This window comes from Symphalangus syndactylus, chromosome 11, assembly GCF_028878055.3.
Source record: "Symphalangus syndactylus isolate Jambi chromosome 11, NHGRI_mSymSyn1-v2.1_pri, whole genome shotgun sequence".
Taxonomy (NCBI): domain Eukaryota; kingdom Metazoa; phylum Chordata; class Mammalia; order Primates; family Hylobatidae; genus Symphalangus; species Symphalangus syndactylus.
In genome coordinates, this window is record NC_072433.2 from 35,844,523 (window position 1) to 35,864,264 (window position 19,742).

General features: G+C 50.1%; 1 protein-coding gene across 1 annotated transcript in view; it reads left to right on the forward strand.

Annotated features, from left to right (window-relative positions):
* Nucleotides 1-19,742, forward strand: part of CNGB1 (cyclic nucleotide gated channel subunit beta 1) — an 89,432-nt gene that overhangs the window by 19,716 nt on the left and 49,974 nt on the right. The window contains exons 13-16 of the mRNA XM_055298028.2: nucleotides 1,117-1,276; nucleotides 2,219-2,305; nucleotides 11,525-11,612; nucleotides 12,265-12,391. Coding sequence (XP_055154003.1) covers nucleotides 1,117-1,276; nucleotides 2,219-2,305; nucleotides 11,525-11,612; nucleotides 12,265-12,391 — 462 coding nt within the window. The remainder of the gene's footprint in view (nucleotides 1-1,116; nucleotides 1,277-2,218; nucleotides 2,306-11,524; nucleotides 11,613-12,264; nucleotides 12,392-19,742) is intronic.

Genomic DNA, 19,742 nt, shown 5'->3' on the forward strand with positions numbered 1-19,742 from the left:
AATAAGTGCTCAAAAATGCAGCTGCTGTTACTATTATTGTTGTTGTTGTTACTGTTGTTATGCAACATCATGAACAATAACAGCCAAAGTCTCAGGATAACACTTGAGGCCGGCTTCCATTTAAAGTCATCGTTACTACCACCCAGGTATGGTGGTGCATGCCTGTAGTCCCAGTTACTCAGAAGGCTGAGGTGGGAGGATTGCTTAAGCCCAGGAGGTCGAGGCTGCAGTGAGCCATAATTGCACTAATGTGCTCCAGCCTGAGCGACAGAGCAAGACCTTGTCTCAACAACAAAAAAGTCACTATTACTAATTCATGTTTGGCTGAGGGCCACCAAGATCCCTGGAGCTTTTGGGGGACACCTGGTATCCAGGCATTGTCCTTTGTCCCTGACACCTGCCTGGGGGTAGGCTTAGGTTCCTGATGAGACTGCTTTGCACTCCCTTTGAGCATCTGCCAAGCTCACAGGCCCAGGGTGTTTTCGTTGTCAAGGACCAGGATACGTGAAGAAGTGTTGAAAATTAGACTCCCATCTGAAGGTGGGACCACCCCCATGAGAAAGTTGAGTTTCCCTGGAGGGTGGAGCCTCTAGGCCCAGGAGGGAGGGAAGGACTCTCAGAAGCAAATGCCGAGCGTATGGGCGTGCTGTCACCAGGGGGTGGCATCTACAGAGCAGGAAGCGGGCAAGCTCTCTCTGCATCCCCCAGGACAATCCAGGCCACCTGCACCTGGATGTGGCCAGGTGGACCCTGAACCTGGGCCTTTTGGCATCCCTGTGATGCTGTGATTGGAAGCATTGTTTCTGCCTCTGCACAAACCTTTAAGAAGGAGTCCCCCGTGAGAAACAAACAGGATCAACCATAATCAAAGCTCTGTCTCAAGAGGGGAAGGGGGGAAAATAATGGAGACAGAGTGAATGAGCACAGGCTTCAACCCGTCACCAGAACACTGATCTGGTCCCACTGAAAATGGAAAGTGCCATTTCCCCACTGCATGACTAACCACTGAGGCACTGCTGGCGACAGCCAGGGCTCCCTGCGGGGTCCCTGGGACTCGGAGGCCCAAGCCCCCTCTCCTGCACATCCCATAAATGGCTCTTCCTGTATTCCCTGCAGTCAGCATCCTTCCTGGAGGGCAAGTGGAGCCTGACCTCGTCCTAGAGGAGGTTGAACCGCACTGGGAGGATGCCCACCAGGATGTCAGTACCAGCTCACAGGGTACAGAGGTGGTTCCAGCTTATGAAGAAGAGAACAAAGCCGTGGAGAAGATGCCCAGGTGGGGAGTCTGTGAAGACCCTAAAAGATTAGTTATTGTTAGAGAAGGTGCCAAGCATGCAGTACCTTATCCCAAAGGTATAAAAAGGCACAGAGCAGGAACCAAGCCTGCTTCCCCCTGCCTTCATACAGCCATCCTTCTCCCATGGGTAGAACGGCCCCAGGTTCTTATGTGCCACTCCAGAGACAGTCTGGGTATATGCAAGCTCACATCTCCCTCTTTTTTTGTTTTTGTACAGAAGGTGGCATAGCACATGTACCTATCTGCACCTTGCTATATTTATTCAACAATATACCTTGAGGTCTTTCCACATTCAGGATATAGACAGCATCTTCATTTTTCACTGCTGCATAGTATTCCATCATATGGCTGTACCATAATTTATTAAACCTCTTCACTATTGATGGACATTTAGGTTGGTTCCAAAATTTTGTTATTATGAACAATTCTGCAACAGGTACTTTTGTATGCATGTCTTTGCACATGTGTGAATACGTCTGCAGGAGATTTCCAGAGGGGAATTGCTGGGTCATTGGTCATGGGAATGTGGAATTGTGGTCATGATTGCCAGGTCGCCTTCCACAGGGATGTTGCAATCTTTGTTCCTACGAGAGATGCTGGGTGACAGTGGGAGGTCTCGGGTTCTGAGACCCATAACTTACATAGCTCAGATGGGGAAACTGAGGCCCCGAGGGGATCAGAGGCTAACCTAGGGTCACCACCGGGACAGTGGCTGGGACAGTCCCCTCATGCAGAGGAGAGGGTTTGTTGCCAGAGAGAGTTCAGTGTTGCTCAGGTGGGGCTCCCCAGGTTGAGACTTGGTTGGAAAGTCCAGGTCTGGGCTCAGGAGTCATGGGACATCCTACAGAAGATAGGGGCAGGAGGTAGACTTAGCAGGGCAGCTTCAGGTGGGCTCACCTCCTGCCTCTAACCCCAACTCAGAGAGCTGTCCCGGATTGAAGAGGAGAAAGAAGATGAGGAGGAGGAAGAGGAAGAGGAGGAGGAAGAGGAAGAGGAGGAGGTGACTGAGTAAGTCATTTGCTCACCTGTCTGGGAACCGCCCTAGGGCTGGGGTTGGCTGAGCTCCTGGGGTCTGGGCACTCTTTGCTGCTCGTGGGAGCTCCTTTCTCTTGTTCTGTGCTGTGTGAGGCTGGGCTTTGACCAAAGAGGCTGCGAGAAGCTGGGGTTCCCCTGCTGTGCTCATCATGACCTGGGAATCATATTACCCACCACTCCACATCCCCCTACACACACACTAGAATGCAGCCTCCAAGAGGGCTGGAACTTTTATCTGTTGCTTTCACTGCCATGTCCCTAGAGCCTAGAACAGTGCCTGGTACACAGTGGGCACCAAATAAATGTTAGCTGTCTGCATGGACATATGCAGTGGGCTCCCAGTTCTCCCATTATTCACAAAGCCAAGGCTGCCTCCCCTCCATATCCACCCACCTTGGTTGCCTTTGATGCCTTCTAGGGCTGTCCTGGGTTCTGCTCTACTGCCCAGTAATGGTTGATCGTCCACCCACATCCATATATTTCAACATTAAACACACAGAAGAGTTCAGTTAAAATAAAAGTGAAACACTGGAGATCAGGAAACACTATGGAGGGTGAGCGGAAGGATGGCTGGTCAGGGGGAGACACATGGGGAAGAGCAGGCAGTTGGACACCTGTGCCTGGAGTTAGGAGCGGGAGAGGTGGGGCTGGAGATGTGACATTGGGATTCTGGGCATGTAGGTGGCATTGAAAGCCGTGGAGCTCGAGGAGATGCCCAGGGAGCGAGTGTGGATAGAGGAGAGGCTCATGGACAAGACCAGAGGTTGGGGAGATGAGGAACCAAAAAGGACTGAGGAGGAGGCACCAGTGAGCAGGGCAGAGACGAGAAGGGTGTGGGGCCTAGAAGCCAAGTTAGTGTTTCAGGAAGGTCGACCAGGCATGGTGGCTCACGCCTGTAATCCCAGCACTCTGGGAGGCCGAGGCGGGTGGATCACTTGAACCCAGGAGTTCGAGACCAGCCTAGCCAACATAGCAAAACCCCATCTCTACTTAAAAAAAAGAAAGAAAGAAAGAAGAAGAAGAAGAAGAAGAAGAAGAAGAAGAAGAAGAAGAAGAAGAAGAAGAAGAAGAAGAAGAAGAAGGAGAAGAAGAAGAAGAAGAAGAAGAAGAAGAAGAAGAAGAAGAAGAAGAAGAAGAAGAAGAAGAAGAAGAAGAAGAAGAAGAAGAAAAGGACTGCCTCAAAAGCAGGTTGTAAAGCCTTGAACTTGTTTTCCCAAAGGCAGTAGGGAGCCATTGAAGGTTCATGAGCAGGAGAGTGCCATGATTTGGCAGCTGTGTTGGAGAAAGATTGAGGCAGGGAGAACAGTGAGGAGACTGTTATGGGGGGCCAGGTGACAGTAAGTTACTCTGTCCTTGCTTGGTCCCCTGGCATTATGTCCCTGTGTCTCTGCCCACCATGGTACCTCATGACCCGCATCCTTTCTCCCTGACCTGTCCCTCTGGCCATGGCCCGAGACAGGATAGCACTGTGACTGTTAGGAACACAGGCTTTGGCATTAGAAACCCCAATGCCACTTTACTTCTGTTAGTGAAATGACCGGGGCAACTGGTGTACCTACTCAGAGCTTCTGCCTCCACATCTGTAAAATGGGGGATAATAAAAGGCTCCTGCAGAGGGGTCATCAGGGCCAGCGGTGATGATGGAAGTGGTAGGACCAGGCCTGGAGTAAGTGCCCCATCGATGGCCACTGATGTTCTCGTCCCCCAATGGCCTCTTTTCGTTCCAGTCAGGAAATAGTTAAACAGGATTTCAGAGCTGGAAGCCTGTTCAGTGTCAGCTGCTTTTAGTCCATCCTTACTCAGTTCACATAGACTCTTTCCATCCTTGACAGGAGGCCACACAGCCTCTACTTGCTTACCTCCAGTGATGGGGAGCTCACAACCTCTCAAAGGCTGTCCATTTCATCCATCTGCCCCGCTGACTTGTGAAATTATTTCTTACACCAAAGCTAAGCCTGCTTCCCTATGGCTTCTGTCCCTTCCTGACTTGTCCTAATTCTGCCTTCTGAGCCACCCTGCAGTCCCAGCAATGTGAAGAACTTAGCTGCTGCCTGGTTTCATTAGAGCAGCTTGTTTGCCCTCTGCCTTCTGTGGAGCTATACTTCTGTGTGGAGTGCATAGCTACAGGTGGCTCCCTTGCTGAACTTGTACACCTAACACCCAGGCTGGAAAACCCCTGTATTTGCCACTGCTCTGGATCTGAGACACCCTTTGAAGGCCAGTGATCAACTATGCTCACATACCTGCACGTGCACATGTGTACTAACTATACACACGTTCTCAGAATGCAGTACACGTGGGCACACACACATGCATATCTGCACTATACCCATATACACCAGCACACCGACACAGACATACGTGCTGAGTTATGCACACACTTACATGTACAGGCATGCACACACGTATACCCACACACATCCTTCATAGATGCACAAGCACAGGCAGCACATTCATACATGTTCATACATGTGTGTGTGCACACAGGCACACATGTACACACTTGCACACATCCACACGACAGCCTTGCACACATGCACATGCATCCAGAGTTACCGGCAGATGCCGCAGGCGTGAACGTCTTCATACAAATGTTTACCCAGAGTTTTGAACTCGGGGAACTTTTGGGCTCCAGGCCCAGGGAGGGACAAGGGAGTGACAGAGTGGGTGATCACAGGGCCAGGGCCAGGGCCAGAGGGTGTGAGGCCCAGGGCAAGCAAAACTGGGCTGTCAATGGCTGGGGAAGGATGCTCTTGGCCAGCTTTGCAGAGACACAGGTTACTGATGATGTGAGGGCCTGGTAACAGGCAGATGGTCGCCTAGAGACCCGGTCTCTACAGGCAACAGCTCAGCTTTCCCTAGCAACCAAGGCCTTTTGGTTCCACCTGGCCTCCCTGGGGATGCTTCTGCCGTTCCCTGCATATCTCCTCAATCTGATTAGAAGCAGGAAGGATTGCTGGCTCCTCTGCCACTGGCGTGGGAGCTGGGCTCCCACTTGCATGCACCGACCCAGGCTTGGGATGAATGCCACAGCCCCCAGCTGAACCCCTGCACCATGGGCATCCTGACTGGCCCCGACTGAGAGATCCAAGTAGGTGGCTGCCTCTCCCTAAGGCTCCCCTCCTTCCTGCTTTTGGGGCTGGGATTTCAGGTGGAGAGTCTGCTGAAGGTGACAGTGAGGACCTTAACATTGGGGCACGGCCTGTGGGATGGCACGAGGCGGGAGGAGTGGACGGGTAAGCTTTTGAGAGCGGGCTGCCACTGCTGCTCCCTGGATCTTAAACTTGGAAAGGCGGGGGGGCCTCCAGGAAGCCCACCTCAGCCAATCTGTCTGTTCCTCTGCTTGGAAATCTCTGGGACTTGGGAACTTTCCGGAAGTTGATGGCTTGCTGCTTCTGGGCTGCACAAGAGGGGGCCTTGGCAGGCACTGGGCACCCTGTCAAGCAGGGGCCATGTGGCTTTGGTACACGGCCCCTGGACAGCCCCTGGTGATGCTGACAGCGCCACCACTGGGCTGTTTAGGTGTTTTGATAGCTGGGGATGTTTGTGCAAAAGGTTCCTCAATCCACTTGGGTGATTTCATAACCCTGCAGATCGCCGCCTCCTCTGGGATTAATAATAATAATGACAAGAACAATAATAATGGCTTCCATTTGACTTACAATTTTTTTCCATGCCACTCACGGCTAAGGCAGCCTGAATGGCAGATTCTATTATTCTCTCATCCCATTTCACAGATGAGAGAACTGAGGTTCAGAGATAGGGCCCTGCCAGTAAGTGTAGAGCTGGGATTCTTGGCATTACAGACAACGAAAGCTGCTCCCAATGTTTAGTGATGAAGAATCCAGAAGAATCACCGGAACATCTGGCAGTCTTTTTTTTGACTTTCTATGAGATTCTCATTGGCCCTTCTGATCTTACTCAAATAGGTCAGGCTGCACAGGCCAGGCAAATCCTGCCCATTTGACAGATGAGCAGACAGAGGCAGCCCAAGGGCTTCGGGGTGACTTGCCCAAGGCCATACAGTGGCTTCTGGTCTGATACTGGAATAAGCAGGACCCCAGGAAGCCTCTGGCTGGGCCTGTGGGCAGTTCATTTTCTGAGCCTTTGTGCTGTAGGCAGAGAGCCGAGACAGACCCTGTGTCTATTTCAGGAAAGTCATCCTATCATCCCCCTTGCAGCCGGAGACCTGTCTTCAACCCATTTGTGCAAGGCTGACTTCTCCTTAGTGTAGAAGGCACAGTCTCCAAAATACTCAGAGGCGGGCAGTGAAACAGAGCATTAAGCACATGGCCTTGGGGTCAGGGATGCAGTATCTTATCCAGGCCCACCTTGCACTGGCGGTATGACCGTGGATTGGCCATCGAAACTCTCTGAGCCTCTGTTTTCTCAGCTTGCATGTGAGCAGTAACAGTTCCTGTCTGTCAGGGTTATGTGAGATTTGAGTTTTTTTTTTCCTAGGCTCTTTTAAAAAGTTAATTATTTTTTCCTTCTTTGTTTCTTTTTTTTTTTTAAAGACAGAGTCTCGCTCTGTTGCCCAGGTAGTGGAGTGGCACGATCCTGGCTCACTGCAATCTCTGCCTCCTGGGTTCAAGCAATTCTCCTGCCTCAGCCTCCCGAGTACCTGGGATTACAGGCATGCACCACTGCGCCTGGCTAATTTTTGTATTTTTAGTAGAGGCGGGTTTTGCCAAATTGGCCAGGCTGGTCTCAAACTTCTGACCTCAAGTGATCTGCCCGCCTCGGCCTCCCAAAGTGCTGGGATTACAGGCATGAGCCACCGTGCCCAGCTTAATTATTTTTTCAATTGACAAAAATTGTATATATTTTTGTGTATAATTGTTGTTTTGAAATATGTATACATTGTGGAATGGCTAAATCGAGCTAATTAACATACACATTTCCTCATATGTTCATCATTTTTTGTGGTGAGAACAGTTTAGATCTACTCTTAGCAATTTTTACAAATACAATACATTGCTATTAACTAGAGTCACAGGCTGTATAGTAGATCCCTCACATTTATGCTTCCTATCTAGCTGAACCTTTGTACCCTTTAACCAACATCTATCTCCCCACCTCTCACCCCTCCCCAGCCCCTGGTAACTACCCTTCTATTCTCTCCTTCTGTGAGTTCAACTTTTTTACACTCCACGTATAAGTGAGATCATATGGTATGTGTCTGTGTTTAGCTTATTTCACTGAACATAATGTCCTCAAGGTTCACAAATGACAAAATTTCCTTCATCTTAAAGGCTGAATTCTATTGTGTATATATAGGACATTTCCTTGATCCACTCATCTGTTGATAGACACTTGGGAGGCCGAGGCAGGTGGATCACCTGAGGTCAGGAGTTCGAGACCAGCCTGGCCAACATGGTGAAACCCTGACTCTACTAAAAATACAAAAATTAGCCGGGTGTGGTAGCATGGGCCTATACTCTCAGCTACTTGGGAGGCTGAGGCAGGAGACTCACTTGAACCTGGTAGGCTGAGGTTGCAGTGAGCTGAGATCGCATCTTTGCACTCCAGCCTGGGCAACACAGCGAGACTCTGTCTTGAAAAAAAAAATTAATGCTGCAATGATGAGAGTGCAGACACCTCATCAACATACTGTTTTCATTTCCCTTGGATCTGTACCCAACAGCTGAATCATATGGTAGTTCCATTTTTAACTTTTTGAGGAACTTCCGTATTCTTTTCCATAATGGCTGTGTTAATTTACAATCCCACCAACAGTGTATAAGTGTTCCCTTTCCACTGCATCCTCACCAACACTTGCTATCTTGTCTTTTTTTGGGCAGGGGCGGGGGACAGAGTCTCACTATGTCACCCCAGCTGGAGTGCAATGGCGCAATCTCAGTTCACTGCAACCCCTGCCTCCTGGGTTCAAGCGATTCTTCTGCCTCAGCCTCCCAAGTAGCTGGGATTACAGGAGCGTGCTGCCATGCCCGCCTAATTTTTGTATTTTTAGTAGAGACAGGGTTTCACTATGTTGGCCAGGCTGGTCTCGAACTCCTGACCTCATGATCCACCCACCAAGGCCTCCCAAAGTATTTGAATTACAGGTGTGAGCCACTGCACCCAGCCTATCTTGTTTTTTTGATAATTGCTATTCTAACAGGTGAGAAGTTAATATTTCATTGCAGTTTTGATTTGCATTTCTCTGATGATTAGTGATGTTAAGCATCTTTTCATATACCTGTTGGCCATTTGTATGTCATCTTTTGAGACACTGAGAAATGTCTATTCAGATTCTTTGCCCATTTTTTAAATCAGTTTTTTTCCTTACAATTGAGTTGAGTTTCTTATATATTTTGGATATTAACTGCTTATTTGACTTATGGTTTGCAAGTATTTTCTTCCGTTCTGTAGATTGTTTCTTCACTCTGTTGATTGTTTCCTTGGCTGTGCAGAAGCTTTTTAGTTTGATGTAATCCCATTTTGTATATTTTTGCTTTCGTTGCCTGTGCTCTTGAGTTCATATTTTTAAAAATCATTGCTTAGACCAATATCATAGGGTTTCCCCCTATATTTTATATATTGGTTTTATAGTTTCAGATCTTACGTTTAAGTAGTGTTCAATCAATGTGGGTAGGGTTTTTTGTTTTTTTTTTTGAGACAGGGTCTTGCTCTGTTGCCCAGGCTGGAGTACAGTGGTGCAATCACAGCTCACTGCGGCCTCCACCTCCCAGGCTCAAGCAATCCTCCCACCTCAGCCTTCCAAGTAGCTTGGACCACAGGCACATGCCACCACACTCAGCTAGTTTTTGTATCTTATAGAGATGGGATTTTGCCACGTTGCTCAGGCTGGTCTCGAACTCCTGAGCTCAAGCAATTCTCCCATCTCAGCCTCCCAAAATGCTGAGATTACAGGACTGAGCCACCACATCCAGCCATCTTCTTGAGTTTCTTTCATCGATGTTTTATAGTTTTCAGCATAGTGTTCTGTCACTTTCTTGATTAAATTTGTTACTAAGCATTTTATTTTATTTTATAGCTATTGTAAATTGGGTTGTTTCATTTCTTTTTCAGATAGTTCATTGTTAGTATATTGAAATGCTACTGAATTTTCTATGTTGATTTTATATCCTGCAAATTTACTGAATTGGTTTATCAGTTCTAACAGTTTTTTGGTGGAATCTTTAGGGTTTTTTTTTATATATAAGATCAAGTTATCTGCAAAGAGGAACAATTTAATTTCTTCTCTTCCAATTTGGATGCCTTTCAGTTTTTCCGCTTGCCTAATTGCTCTAGCCAGAACCTCTTATACTACATTGAATAGAAGAGGTGAGAGTGGGCCAGGCGTGGTGGGTCACACCTATAATCCTAGCACTTTGGGAGACCAAGGTGGGAGGATCACTTGAGCCCAGGAGTTTGAGACCAGCCTGGGCAATGTAGCAAGACTCTGTCTCTACTAAAAATACTAAACAAAACTAAACAAAACAAAAACAAAAATAGCCAAGAGCGTGCCTGTAGTCCCAGCTACTTGGGAGACTGAAGCAGGAGGATGGCTTGAGCCTGGGAGGTTGAGGTTGTAGTGAGCCATGATCATGCCAGGAGGTTGAGGCTATAGTGAGCCATGATCATGCCATTGCACTCCAGCCTTGGTGACAGAGTAAGACCCTGTCTCAAAAAAAAAAAAAAAAAAAAAAAAAAGAAAAGAAAAAGAAAAATAAAGAACTAGTGAGAGTGGGCATGCTTGTCTTGTTCTTGATCTTAAAGGAAAAGCTTTCATCTTTTCACCATTAGGTATGACGTCAGCTGTGGGCTTGTCATATATGGCCTTTATTGCATTGCGGTCCATTTCTTCTATACGTAATTTGTTGAAAGATTTGATCATGGAATGATGTTGAATGTTGTCAATTACTTTTTCTGCATCTATTGAGAAGATCATATGATTTTGTTGCTGTGGTGTACCGCGTTTATAGATTTCTCAGGGTAATTTGGAGGAGGATCTGGGGAGACGTTTCATGCAGAGTGCCTGGCACGCAGCCCAGGAGCCGCTATGGCAATGTGATTACCGACTGATTTCTGCTGCCAAGCGGCTGGCTCCAGACCGACTAGGCAACAATCCCGTCTCCACCTTCCTGTCCCACCGTCCTTGTTCAGGAAGGCTGAGACTTGGCCTTCTGGGTAGAGAATGATGCATTCAGGTTTCCTGGGTAGCAGACACCCCAGAGCATCCTCTGTGAGTCCCTGGATGACAGGAGTCTGAGGGGTGGGGAGGGGGTGTTAGGAAGCAGGAACTAATCCTAACTACAAAAATCACATTAGTCCCTGGTCCTGAGTCATCATTTTAACCCAGAGGTCACACACGGACATCTAATTTAGCCTGGAGTCAGGTTCTTTTGGCTACTAAATATTAATAAAGATATATTAATTTGAATTATCAGCATCTAAATATCAGACAACTTAACCTTAGAAACAGAGCCTGAAATATATTTCAGGCTCTGTTTGAAAATGGAATGATCTGGCCACCTGGGCCCCCTTTTCCAGCGGAGTGGGGTTGCTGCCTTCAAACGGACATGGGTTCTCCAATTTGCCACAGCCCTCCCTGCCCACTGCAGCCTCACCCCTGGCCCTATCACTTATGTATGCCTGCTGGCTGGGCCCGGCACCCATGAAAACTTCAGCAGTTGCAGTGGCTCTGATCTCATGGCATGTGAAGAACCAGGGCCTGGGTTTGAGGTTCGTGTGGTTTGGGACAATTTGCTGTGTGATTTTGCCAGGTCACTTCACCTCTCTGGGCCTCACTTTTGTCATGCTGTACCCATCACCAAGATTGCCTGGAGACTGGGAGACCCCAGATAACAGCTCCTCCAACCATCCTCCATGCATTTCTTGCACATGCTGTTCCCATTTCCTGGACAACCTCTTCCTCCCCGCCATTCTTTGTGGTAAAATCATCATCCTGGAGGCTCAGCTTACAGGCCACCACCTCCAGGAAGCCCTCCTTCCTAGCAGAGTTGTGGCATGTCCTTCACAGTGCTTTGCTGAGTGCACGTCTCAGATGGGGCGTTTGTTAGCAGGACACTGCCCTGGAGGCTCCTGTGGGTCAGACTGGTTCTTGGGCATCTCTATACCCTCCGCTCCTGGCACAGAGCATGGCCCTCAGCAGGGCTGGGGGAACCTTTAACACCCCTAACCCAGTTCTTTTCTCCTGCCTCCCCACCCCACCCCGGGTCACAGGGTGCTGCTGGATAGCTGTGTGGTGTCGCAGGTGGGCGTGGGCCAGAGCGAAGAAGACAGGACCCGGCCTCAGAGCGCTTCAGACCAGGTATGAGAAGCACCAGGCACTGGCACCTCTGAGGCCTGGCTTGGCATTGGTGGAAGGATGGGGATGGGGACCTTGTCCACTTTGCTTACAGGGGGAGTTTTGGCTGGTAAGATGCCCGCAGGACAGAGGGGGCAGGGTGGCGGGTCCTGCGAGGCCCCCTCTTGGCAGGGGTCAGATAGTGGCCTAGGCCACGGGTGGGGAGTTGGGTGAACCCGGCTGGAGTCCTCCTGTGGGTGCCTGTCTTGGGGCAAGTTGCCTCCCCACTCTGGGTCCCAGTGGCCACCTGTGTACGAAGGGGCTACAGACGCCTCCCTTGAGCCTGTAGGAGGACCCAAAAGGGCTTGCACGCTGTGAAGGGCGGTGCTGTTGATGCTTTGCTCCCCCATGTGCCAGGCTGCAAGGAGAGTGTCCCTCATCACAGGTTACACGCCCAGCTGTTAGGACCCGTAGGTCCTGGGTGCACTGCCCTCTACAGGTTGTAGGCTACTCCCGGGATGCCCAGAAGGTGGGCTGGCAGGACCTGATTGGCTGGGCAGGTCAAGAAGCAGAGCTGGGCCCATGTGGACTTCTGAAGGCAGATCTAACAGGAGCTGCTGAGACTAGGGCTGGGGGCTGATGGTCACAGTTTCTGTTTCCACTTTATTCTCTGCAGAAGCTGTGGGAGGAGGCTGAGGAGGAGGCTGAGGAGGAGGCTGAAGAGGAGGCTGAAAAGGAGCCCCAGGACTGGGCCGAGACCAACGAGGAGCCTGAGGCCGAGGCCGAGGCTGCCAGTTCAGGAGGTAGGTGTGGTGGTGGTGGTGATGGGTTGCGCAAGAATGTCTGAGGTCCTTTTAGGCTGGAGGCAGCCTTCGTGCAGGGGCAACCCTCCTTCTCCTTCCCCCCATTGCCCCCTCAGCCACCCTGTCTTCAGGAAAATCCCATCCTTGGTGTCTTGGGGCCACATTATCAGAGCCTACTGATACATCTCAAAGGCTCTAAGGAATTTCACTGAGGCCCAGGACTCCCAGTGGGGCCGGGGAAATCCCAATCCCAGCCAACTCCTTCCTGCCAGCCTCTCCCTGCCAGCCCCTCCTGCAGGCCCCTCCTAACCAGCCCCTCCCAGCCAGTCCCTCCTGCCAGCCTCTCCTGCCACTTCCGCTCAATGAGGATGCAGCTCTTGGGCTACCGCCCAGTGAGGGTTTGGCTCAGACATCACATAGCTGAGTGAAAACTGGAACCAGAACTTGCTAACAGAGTGTCCTGGACTCCATGTCTTTTTATGAGCTTTTCCTGATCCCAGCTGTACCCAGCACATATATTTTGCTGTGATTTACCACCCTGCCCTCAATCCTGAGAACTCAAGCAATGGCGGAGAAAGAGTCCCAAGGAGTCCAGCAACAGCTGGACCCTGGAGCCGGGACAGGCAGGCCGCAACCCCCAGCCGGCAGGTGTTATGTGCCTTACACTCCACATTCCCCACGCCATGGGTCTTCAGCCGCTCTGTGAGGCAGACAGGCCATTTTACAGATGAGAAAACTAAGGCTCTGTGTGTGCGGATTTGGCCAAGAGGTCAAGGCACAGACCTGCATTTCACTCCTGGCTCCTCTCTCTCTTCCTTGCTGTGTGACCCAGAGCCAGTTCTGTGACTTCTCTGAACGATGACTTCCAAATCAAGGAAAAAAGGGCAATAAATAGTACCTAGCTCACAGGTTGCTGGGCAGAGTAGGGGAGACAATGTGTCAAAGGTACCCCAAACTGTGGCTGGCACTGAGGGAGGAGTCAATATTGGGATGAGGATGTGTCCCAGCCAGTGAGAGGTTGAAATGGGACTGGGCCCAGGTGTCTTAACCCTGGGTGTCCTGAGCTTGCTCCCTACTTGGTCTTTGAAAAGCGTTCTCTGTTAACTTCAACACATATCTATAGGAATTCCTACTGAGTCCAGGCCTGGGGCTGGGTCCCCACATGGATGAAAAAGACCAGGAGCAAACAGGTGCAGGCTTGGTTCAGTGGGGCGGGTTCTGCCCCTTCCCCAGGTGATTTGGAAGCAGGTGGTCTGGGACCCACACTCTGGGAAATGCTGAGGCATAGCCATTTGCACTTAAAAGTATGGACCTAGATCCAGCAGCTTTGGTGTAACCCGGGAGCTGGTTAGAAATGAGAAACTTGGGCCGCGATCCAGACCTGCTGAATCAGCCTCATGGTAACAAGATCTCCTGGTGATTTGTCTGCACATTTGTGTTTGAGGGGCAATAGCCTTGAGCCCTGGTCCTCAAACCTGACAGCCCATTGGAATCACCTGGGGAGATTTAAAAATTCCTGCTGCCAGGCCTCATCCCAGCCGTTAAGTCAGAATCTCTGGGAATGGGCCTGGGTAACAGAAATTGTCAAACCTTCCCAGGTGATTCCAATGCACAGCCCATTTGGGGAACCAGGGCCGTAGGAAGAGTTACTGCTTCTGGTTGGAAGTGAAATTAATTGACCTCCAGGGCTGCTTTGGACTGGAAAATTCTACGAGGCTAAGAATGTTCGAATCCTGGGTTTCTTGGGTCTAAGAATCTGAGACACTGTGAGTTCTGGGTTCTTTGATTCTAATATTTTTGGGAAATGCTGCCGGTGGTTGGTAAGTGGAGGGAGCATGAGAAGTTGGGGGCTTCCTGGGCTGTCCCTCGGTGCTCCTGGGTGGGCCAGCTACATGACCTGATGACATATTAGACGTTGAACTCCAGGGACAAGAGTGATGCTTCTGGCTTTGGGTAGCACTGCTGAAAATGCAGGTAGGCACCAGGCTGGTCGTGTTAGGCTGGTGGGAGGACCCCCACCTATTGTCTCCCCCAACTCTGTGCTCCTAATTGCAGTCCCCAGGGTCACGCCTCTGCCTGAGACCCTCTGGTCCCAGCACCATGGCTACACCATGCCAGAACATGGAGCTGAATCACCTAGTCCAGGACCAGCTACCTGGCCAGGTGGCCTCTGCCTCTGCCCTCCAAAACCTGGTAGAGCATCTCCCTAATGTGCCCAGCTACCGCATCCCAATCACCCGCATCCCTGTCCTCACCTCCCGGAGAACCACCTTGTCCAATTCCAGCTTCGCCAAGGAGAGCAGGAGCTCCATCCGCCGACTAGGTAGCACGAACTTGCCCACCCAGCATGCTCATATCTGTGGCGTGTGCTTCTGCATGGCTGGGGTTGTCTTCCTGCCTGGGTGCTGTGGTCATGGTGTGGACCACTAGTTGCTTATGGAAAACCATCTCCTCTTCCTCTGCCGATCAATACCTTCATCCTGCTTTGTGGTAGTGACTTGAGGGGTTTTAGCCCCCTTCTCTTCATGCCTAAAATTCCACCACAATTAGCAATTCATTTATTTTTCTCTCTTTCTCTCTTTTCTTTTTTTTTTTTTTCTGTTTTTTTTGTTTTTGTTTTTTTTTTTTTGTTTTTTGAGACAGAGTCTCTCTCTGTCACCCAGGCTGGAATGCAGTGACATGATCTCAGTCCACTGCAACCTCTGCCTCCCAGCAATTCTTGTGCCTCAGCCTCCCGAGTAGCTGGGATTACAGGCATATGCCATCACACCTGGCTACTTTTTGTATTTTAGTAGAGACGGGGTTTTGCCATGTTGGCCAGGCTGGTCCCAAACTCCTGATATCAAGTGATCTGCCCACCTCGGCCTCCCAAAGTGCTGGGATTACAGGCATAAGCCACTGTGCCTGGCCAGCAATTCATTTCTTTGGGTTAAACATATATTCCTTTCTTTAGGCACATCATTTTTATATAGGTAACCATTCACACCTTAGTTTAAACAAGTCACTTGCTCAGATCTCTAGGCCAAGAGGCTTGGACAGGGAGTCTGGGATCAGAGTGGAGGGGAGTGAAAGGAGGGAAATAGAATAGAAGAGTAATGTGGGCGCCGATTGCAGATAGAACCCACTGACCTTGACAGTTTGCTGCTCAGCAAATTCCATTTCAGGAAAGAAGCTCCAGGTGCAGATAGGCATCCTGAGAGGCTAGGGTGGAGGGAGGGCTCTCTGGATCCATTGATTGTGACAAGGTCCCCGTAGTGGCCTTTGGGCTGCTACTGCTTACTGCCTGATGACAAAGAGCTCAGGAACATACTGGCATCCTGGACTAACCCCTGTCACTTTCTGACTTAACCCAAGCCAGACATGCCTGCTTTCCCTTTTGATTGGCTTGTTTGTTTATTTGTGGTTGACACGGTACAGAGCTGCCTCTGAGATCAGTCCAGCCGGGCAGGACAGAACATTTCACGGGAAGACATCCACTGTTGTCCTTCTCCCCTGTTCCTGGCTTGAGGTGGGCACAGAGATGAGATGAGGTGGCATGCAGGTCATCCAACAGTAAGGGGTGCCACCCCGGCCTCCACCTTCTGGTAGGCAAGGCTTGAATCTACTACTCCAAAGCAGCCCACCCCTATCATTGAGGATGCTGAATTGCTTTAAAAAAAAAAAGAAGAAGAAAAAGGAAACAAAACAAAAAGACCGCAAAGCATCCCCCAGCTCCCACCGCCACAGGCCACTCCCTGATAACTGCTAAATCTGCACCAATTCTTTTTTTTTTTTTTTGGGGGTGGGGGACAGATTCTTGCTCTGTTGCTTGGGCTGGAGTGCGGTGGCACCATCTCGGCTCACTGCAACCTCAGCCTCCCGAGTAGCTGGGACCACAGGCGTGCACCACCTTTCTGGGTTAATTTTTGTATTTTTAGTAGAGACAGGGTTTCGCCATGTTGGTCAGGCTGGTCTTGAACTCCTGACCTCAGGTGATTTGCCCACCTCAGCCTTCCCAAAGTGCTGGGATTACAGGCATGAGCCACTGTGCCCGGCCCCAACTCTAATTTTATTTGCTTACTATTTTTCTTTCAGTGGATTCTCTTTTTTAATTTAGTATATTTAAATAGGAAAACTTTTTATTACTATTCAAATGGAAAACCAGCATTGCTTGCCATAACAGAGGCATAAATAAAAATAACCTCAAATACACTGAAAACACAATGGTGTTGCTGTTTTCTAATGAGACGGATGGGCCTGCCGAAGGCTCGAAGCTGGGCCTGCTCTCTTAGCCACAAGTGGGATTAGGCTGTGTTAGAGAGGCTCTATGGCCACAGTGGCACCGACCTGAGACTTCTTCTCTGGGTATTCACTAAAAGAGGGGGTAACTTTTTTTTTTTTTTTGAGATGGAGTCTTGCTCTGTTGCCCAGGCTGGAGTGCAGTGGCGCGATCTTGGCTCACTGCAACCTCCACTTCTTTATTTTTTGAGACGGAATCTAGCTTTGCCACCCAGGCTGGAGTGCAGTGGCGCGATCTCAGCTCACTGCAAGCTCCGCCTCCCGGGTTCACGCCATTCTCCTGCCTCAGCCTCCTGAGTAGCTGGGATTATAGGCACATGCCACCAGGCCTGGGGAATTTTTGTATTTTTAGTAGAGATGGAGTTTCTCCATGTTGGCTAGGCTGGCCTCAAACTCCTGACTTCAGGTCATCCTCCTGCCTCAGCCTCCCAAAGTGCTGGAATTACAGGCGTGAGCTGCCGTGCCCGACCGGGAGTAACATTCTTATTCTAGGTTATCTTTTGCCTTGTCTGTACCATCTGAGATCATCTCGTGTCCTCCCCAGTCTCTGGGAGCCCCACACTTGGGAAAATGTTCCCAGGGACACATTGACACAGGGGGCTGATCTAGCTGTGCTAGAGTCCATGATGATTCTAGATGCTACAGACAAGGTAATGAGAAGCTGTAGTAAGAACATTACTTCCATTTTATTTTATTTTTTATTATTTTGTGAGACAGGGTCTCGCTCTGTTGCCGAGGCTGGAGTGTAGTAGGCGCGATCTTGACTCGTTGCAGGCTCGACCTCCCAGGTTCAAGCTATCCTCCAACCTCAGCCTCCCAAGTAGCTGGAACACTGTGACCAGCCGATGTTTGTATTTTTTTGTAGAGGTGGGGTTTTGCTGAGTGCTCAGGCTGCTCTTGAACTTAAGGGATCCTTCCACCTCAGCCTTCCAAAGTACTGGGATTACAGGCATGAGCAACTGTGCCTGGCCCCCTTTACATTTTTAACAACTTCTCCATTCCTGCTCATCCTCTTCTCCAGAGGATTTAGGGTTCACTCCATCAAACTATAGAGTAAGTGTAAGCAATTTAACAGAGTGCCGGCTTTTCTCATAAAGGCCATTTGAAAAAAAGCACATATCGGCTGGGTGTGGTGACTCATGCCTGTAATCCCAGGACTTTGGGAGGCCGAGGCTGGCAGATCACCCGAGATCAGGAGTTCAAGACCAGCCTGGCCAACATGGTGAAACCCCGTCTCCACTAAAAATACAAAAATTAGCTAGGCATGGTGGCAGGGGCCTGTAATCCCAGCTACTCAGGAGTCTGAGGCAGCGGAATGGCTTGAACCTGGGAGGCAGAGGTTGCAGTGAGCCGAGATCACACCACTGTACTCCAGCCTGGGTGACAGAGCGAGACTCCATCTCAAAAAAAAAAAAAAAAAAAAAAAAGAAAAGAAAAGAAAAGAAAAAGAAAGAAAAAGCACATATATAATTATTTCAAAATCTCCCCGCTTCCCGCTTTTGGGGGGTGTATCCCTGCCTGCCTTGCTGGTGCCCACACCTGTGCCCAGCTGCTATTGGGTAGACCCCCCTAGGTGTGGGGGAGAAGGAGGAATACTATCCCAGCCTCTCAGTATCCTCTGAGCTTGGACTTGGGGCAGACCTGTCCCTGCAGTCCCTGAGGTGGGTGATGGAGCCCAAGGTAGGGCCACGTCCAGGCTCCCTGGAGAGGACCTGATTCTCAGAATGTGGGACACAGTACAGGGCCTCTCAGAGGTCCAGAGTCAGGCTAGCTGATGAATTTGGGGGCCCCTGGCATGTACAAGAACAAGGACATACCCAAGCAGTTACCCAAATAGGGAGTAGCACACACTACGAAGTCTGTTACCCTTGATTGGAGGGACCCTGCAAATGTCTCCATTTGATGCTCTTCAAGAATGTGAGGCCAGCCGGGCCCAGTGGCTCATGCCTGTAATCCCAGCACTTTGGGAGGCCAAGGTAGGCGGATCACCTGAGCTCACGAGTTCGAGACCAGCCTGGGCAACATGGTGAGACCTCATCTCTACAAAAACACAAAAATTAGCCGAGCATGGTGGTGTGTGTCTGCGGTCCCAGCTACTCGGGAGGCTGCTGGGAGGATCACTTGAGCCTGGGAGGCAGAGGTTGCAGTGAGCTGCAATCATGCCACTGCACTCCAGCCTGGGTGACAGAGTGAGACCTGCCCCCTCCACCTCAAAAACAAACCAAGAAATAAAATAATTTTTAAAAAGAATGTGAGGACTTGGCTGGGTGCAGTGGCTCACACCTGTAATCCCAGCAACTTTGGGAGGCCGAGGCGGGTGGATCACGAGGTCAGGAGATCGAGACCATCCTGGCTAACATGGTGAAACCCAGTCTCTACTAAAAATACAAAAAAATTAGCCAGGTGTGGTGGCAGGCGACTGTAGTCCCACCTACTCGGGAGGCTGAGGCAGGAGAATGGCATGAACCTGGGAGGCAGAGCTTGCAGTGAGCTGAGACTGTGCCACTGCACTCCAGCCTGGGTAACAGAGCAAGGCTCCGTCTCAAAAAAACAAAACAAAACAAAAAAAACTAGCCGGGCGTGGTGGTGGGAGCCTGTAGTCCCAGCTACTTGGGAGGCTGAGGCAGGAGAATGGCATGAACCCAGGAGGAGGAGCTTGCAGTGAACTGAGATTGTGCCACTGTACTCCAGCCTGGGAGACAGATCGAGACTCTGACTCAAAAAAAAAAAAAAAAAAAAATTTTAAGAATGTGAGTACTTGTGCCTTCTGGCTCCTCCCCACAGGCCTGGAAGGCATGGTCACCCTAACTTGGGGTGGGGAAACTGAAGCTCAGAGGGGGGAAGCAGCTGACTCAGGCTGTGCTAGGCCAGGTGCCAGGACTCTGGCTCCCCTATGTCCTCTCTGGGGGCTGCCACTGCCTCAGCTCTTGGAGCTTGCTCAAGTGCAGGGAAACCAAACTGGGCTTTGAGAGCTAGGAGAGCTGGGCTCCAGGCTGTGTAGGGGAGCTCCTGTGGCTTCTGTGGCTTTGTGTCTTCTTTCGTGGCTCCTGGGCTGGTGGCTGTGACCCTCAGA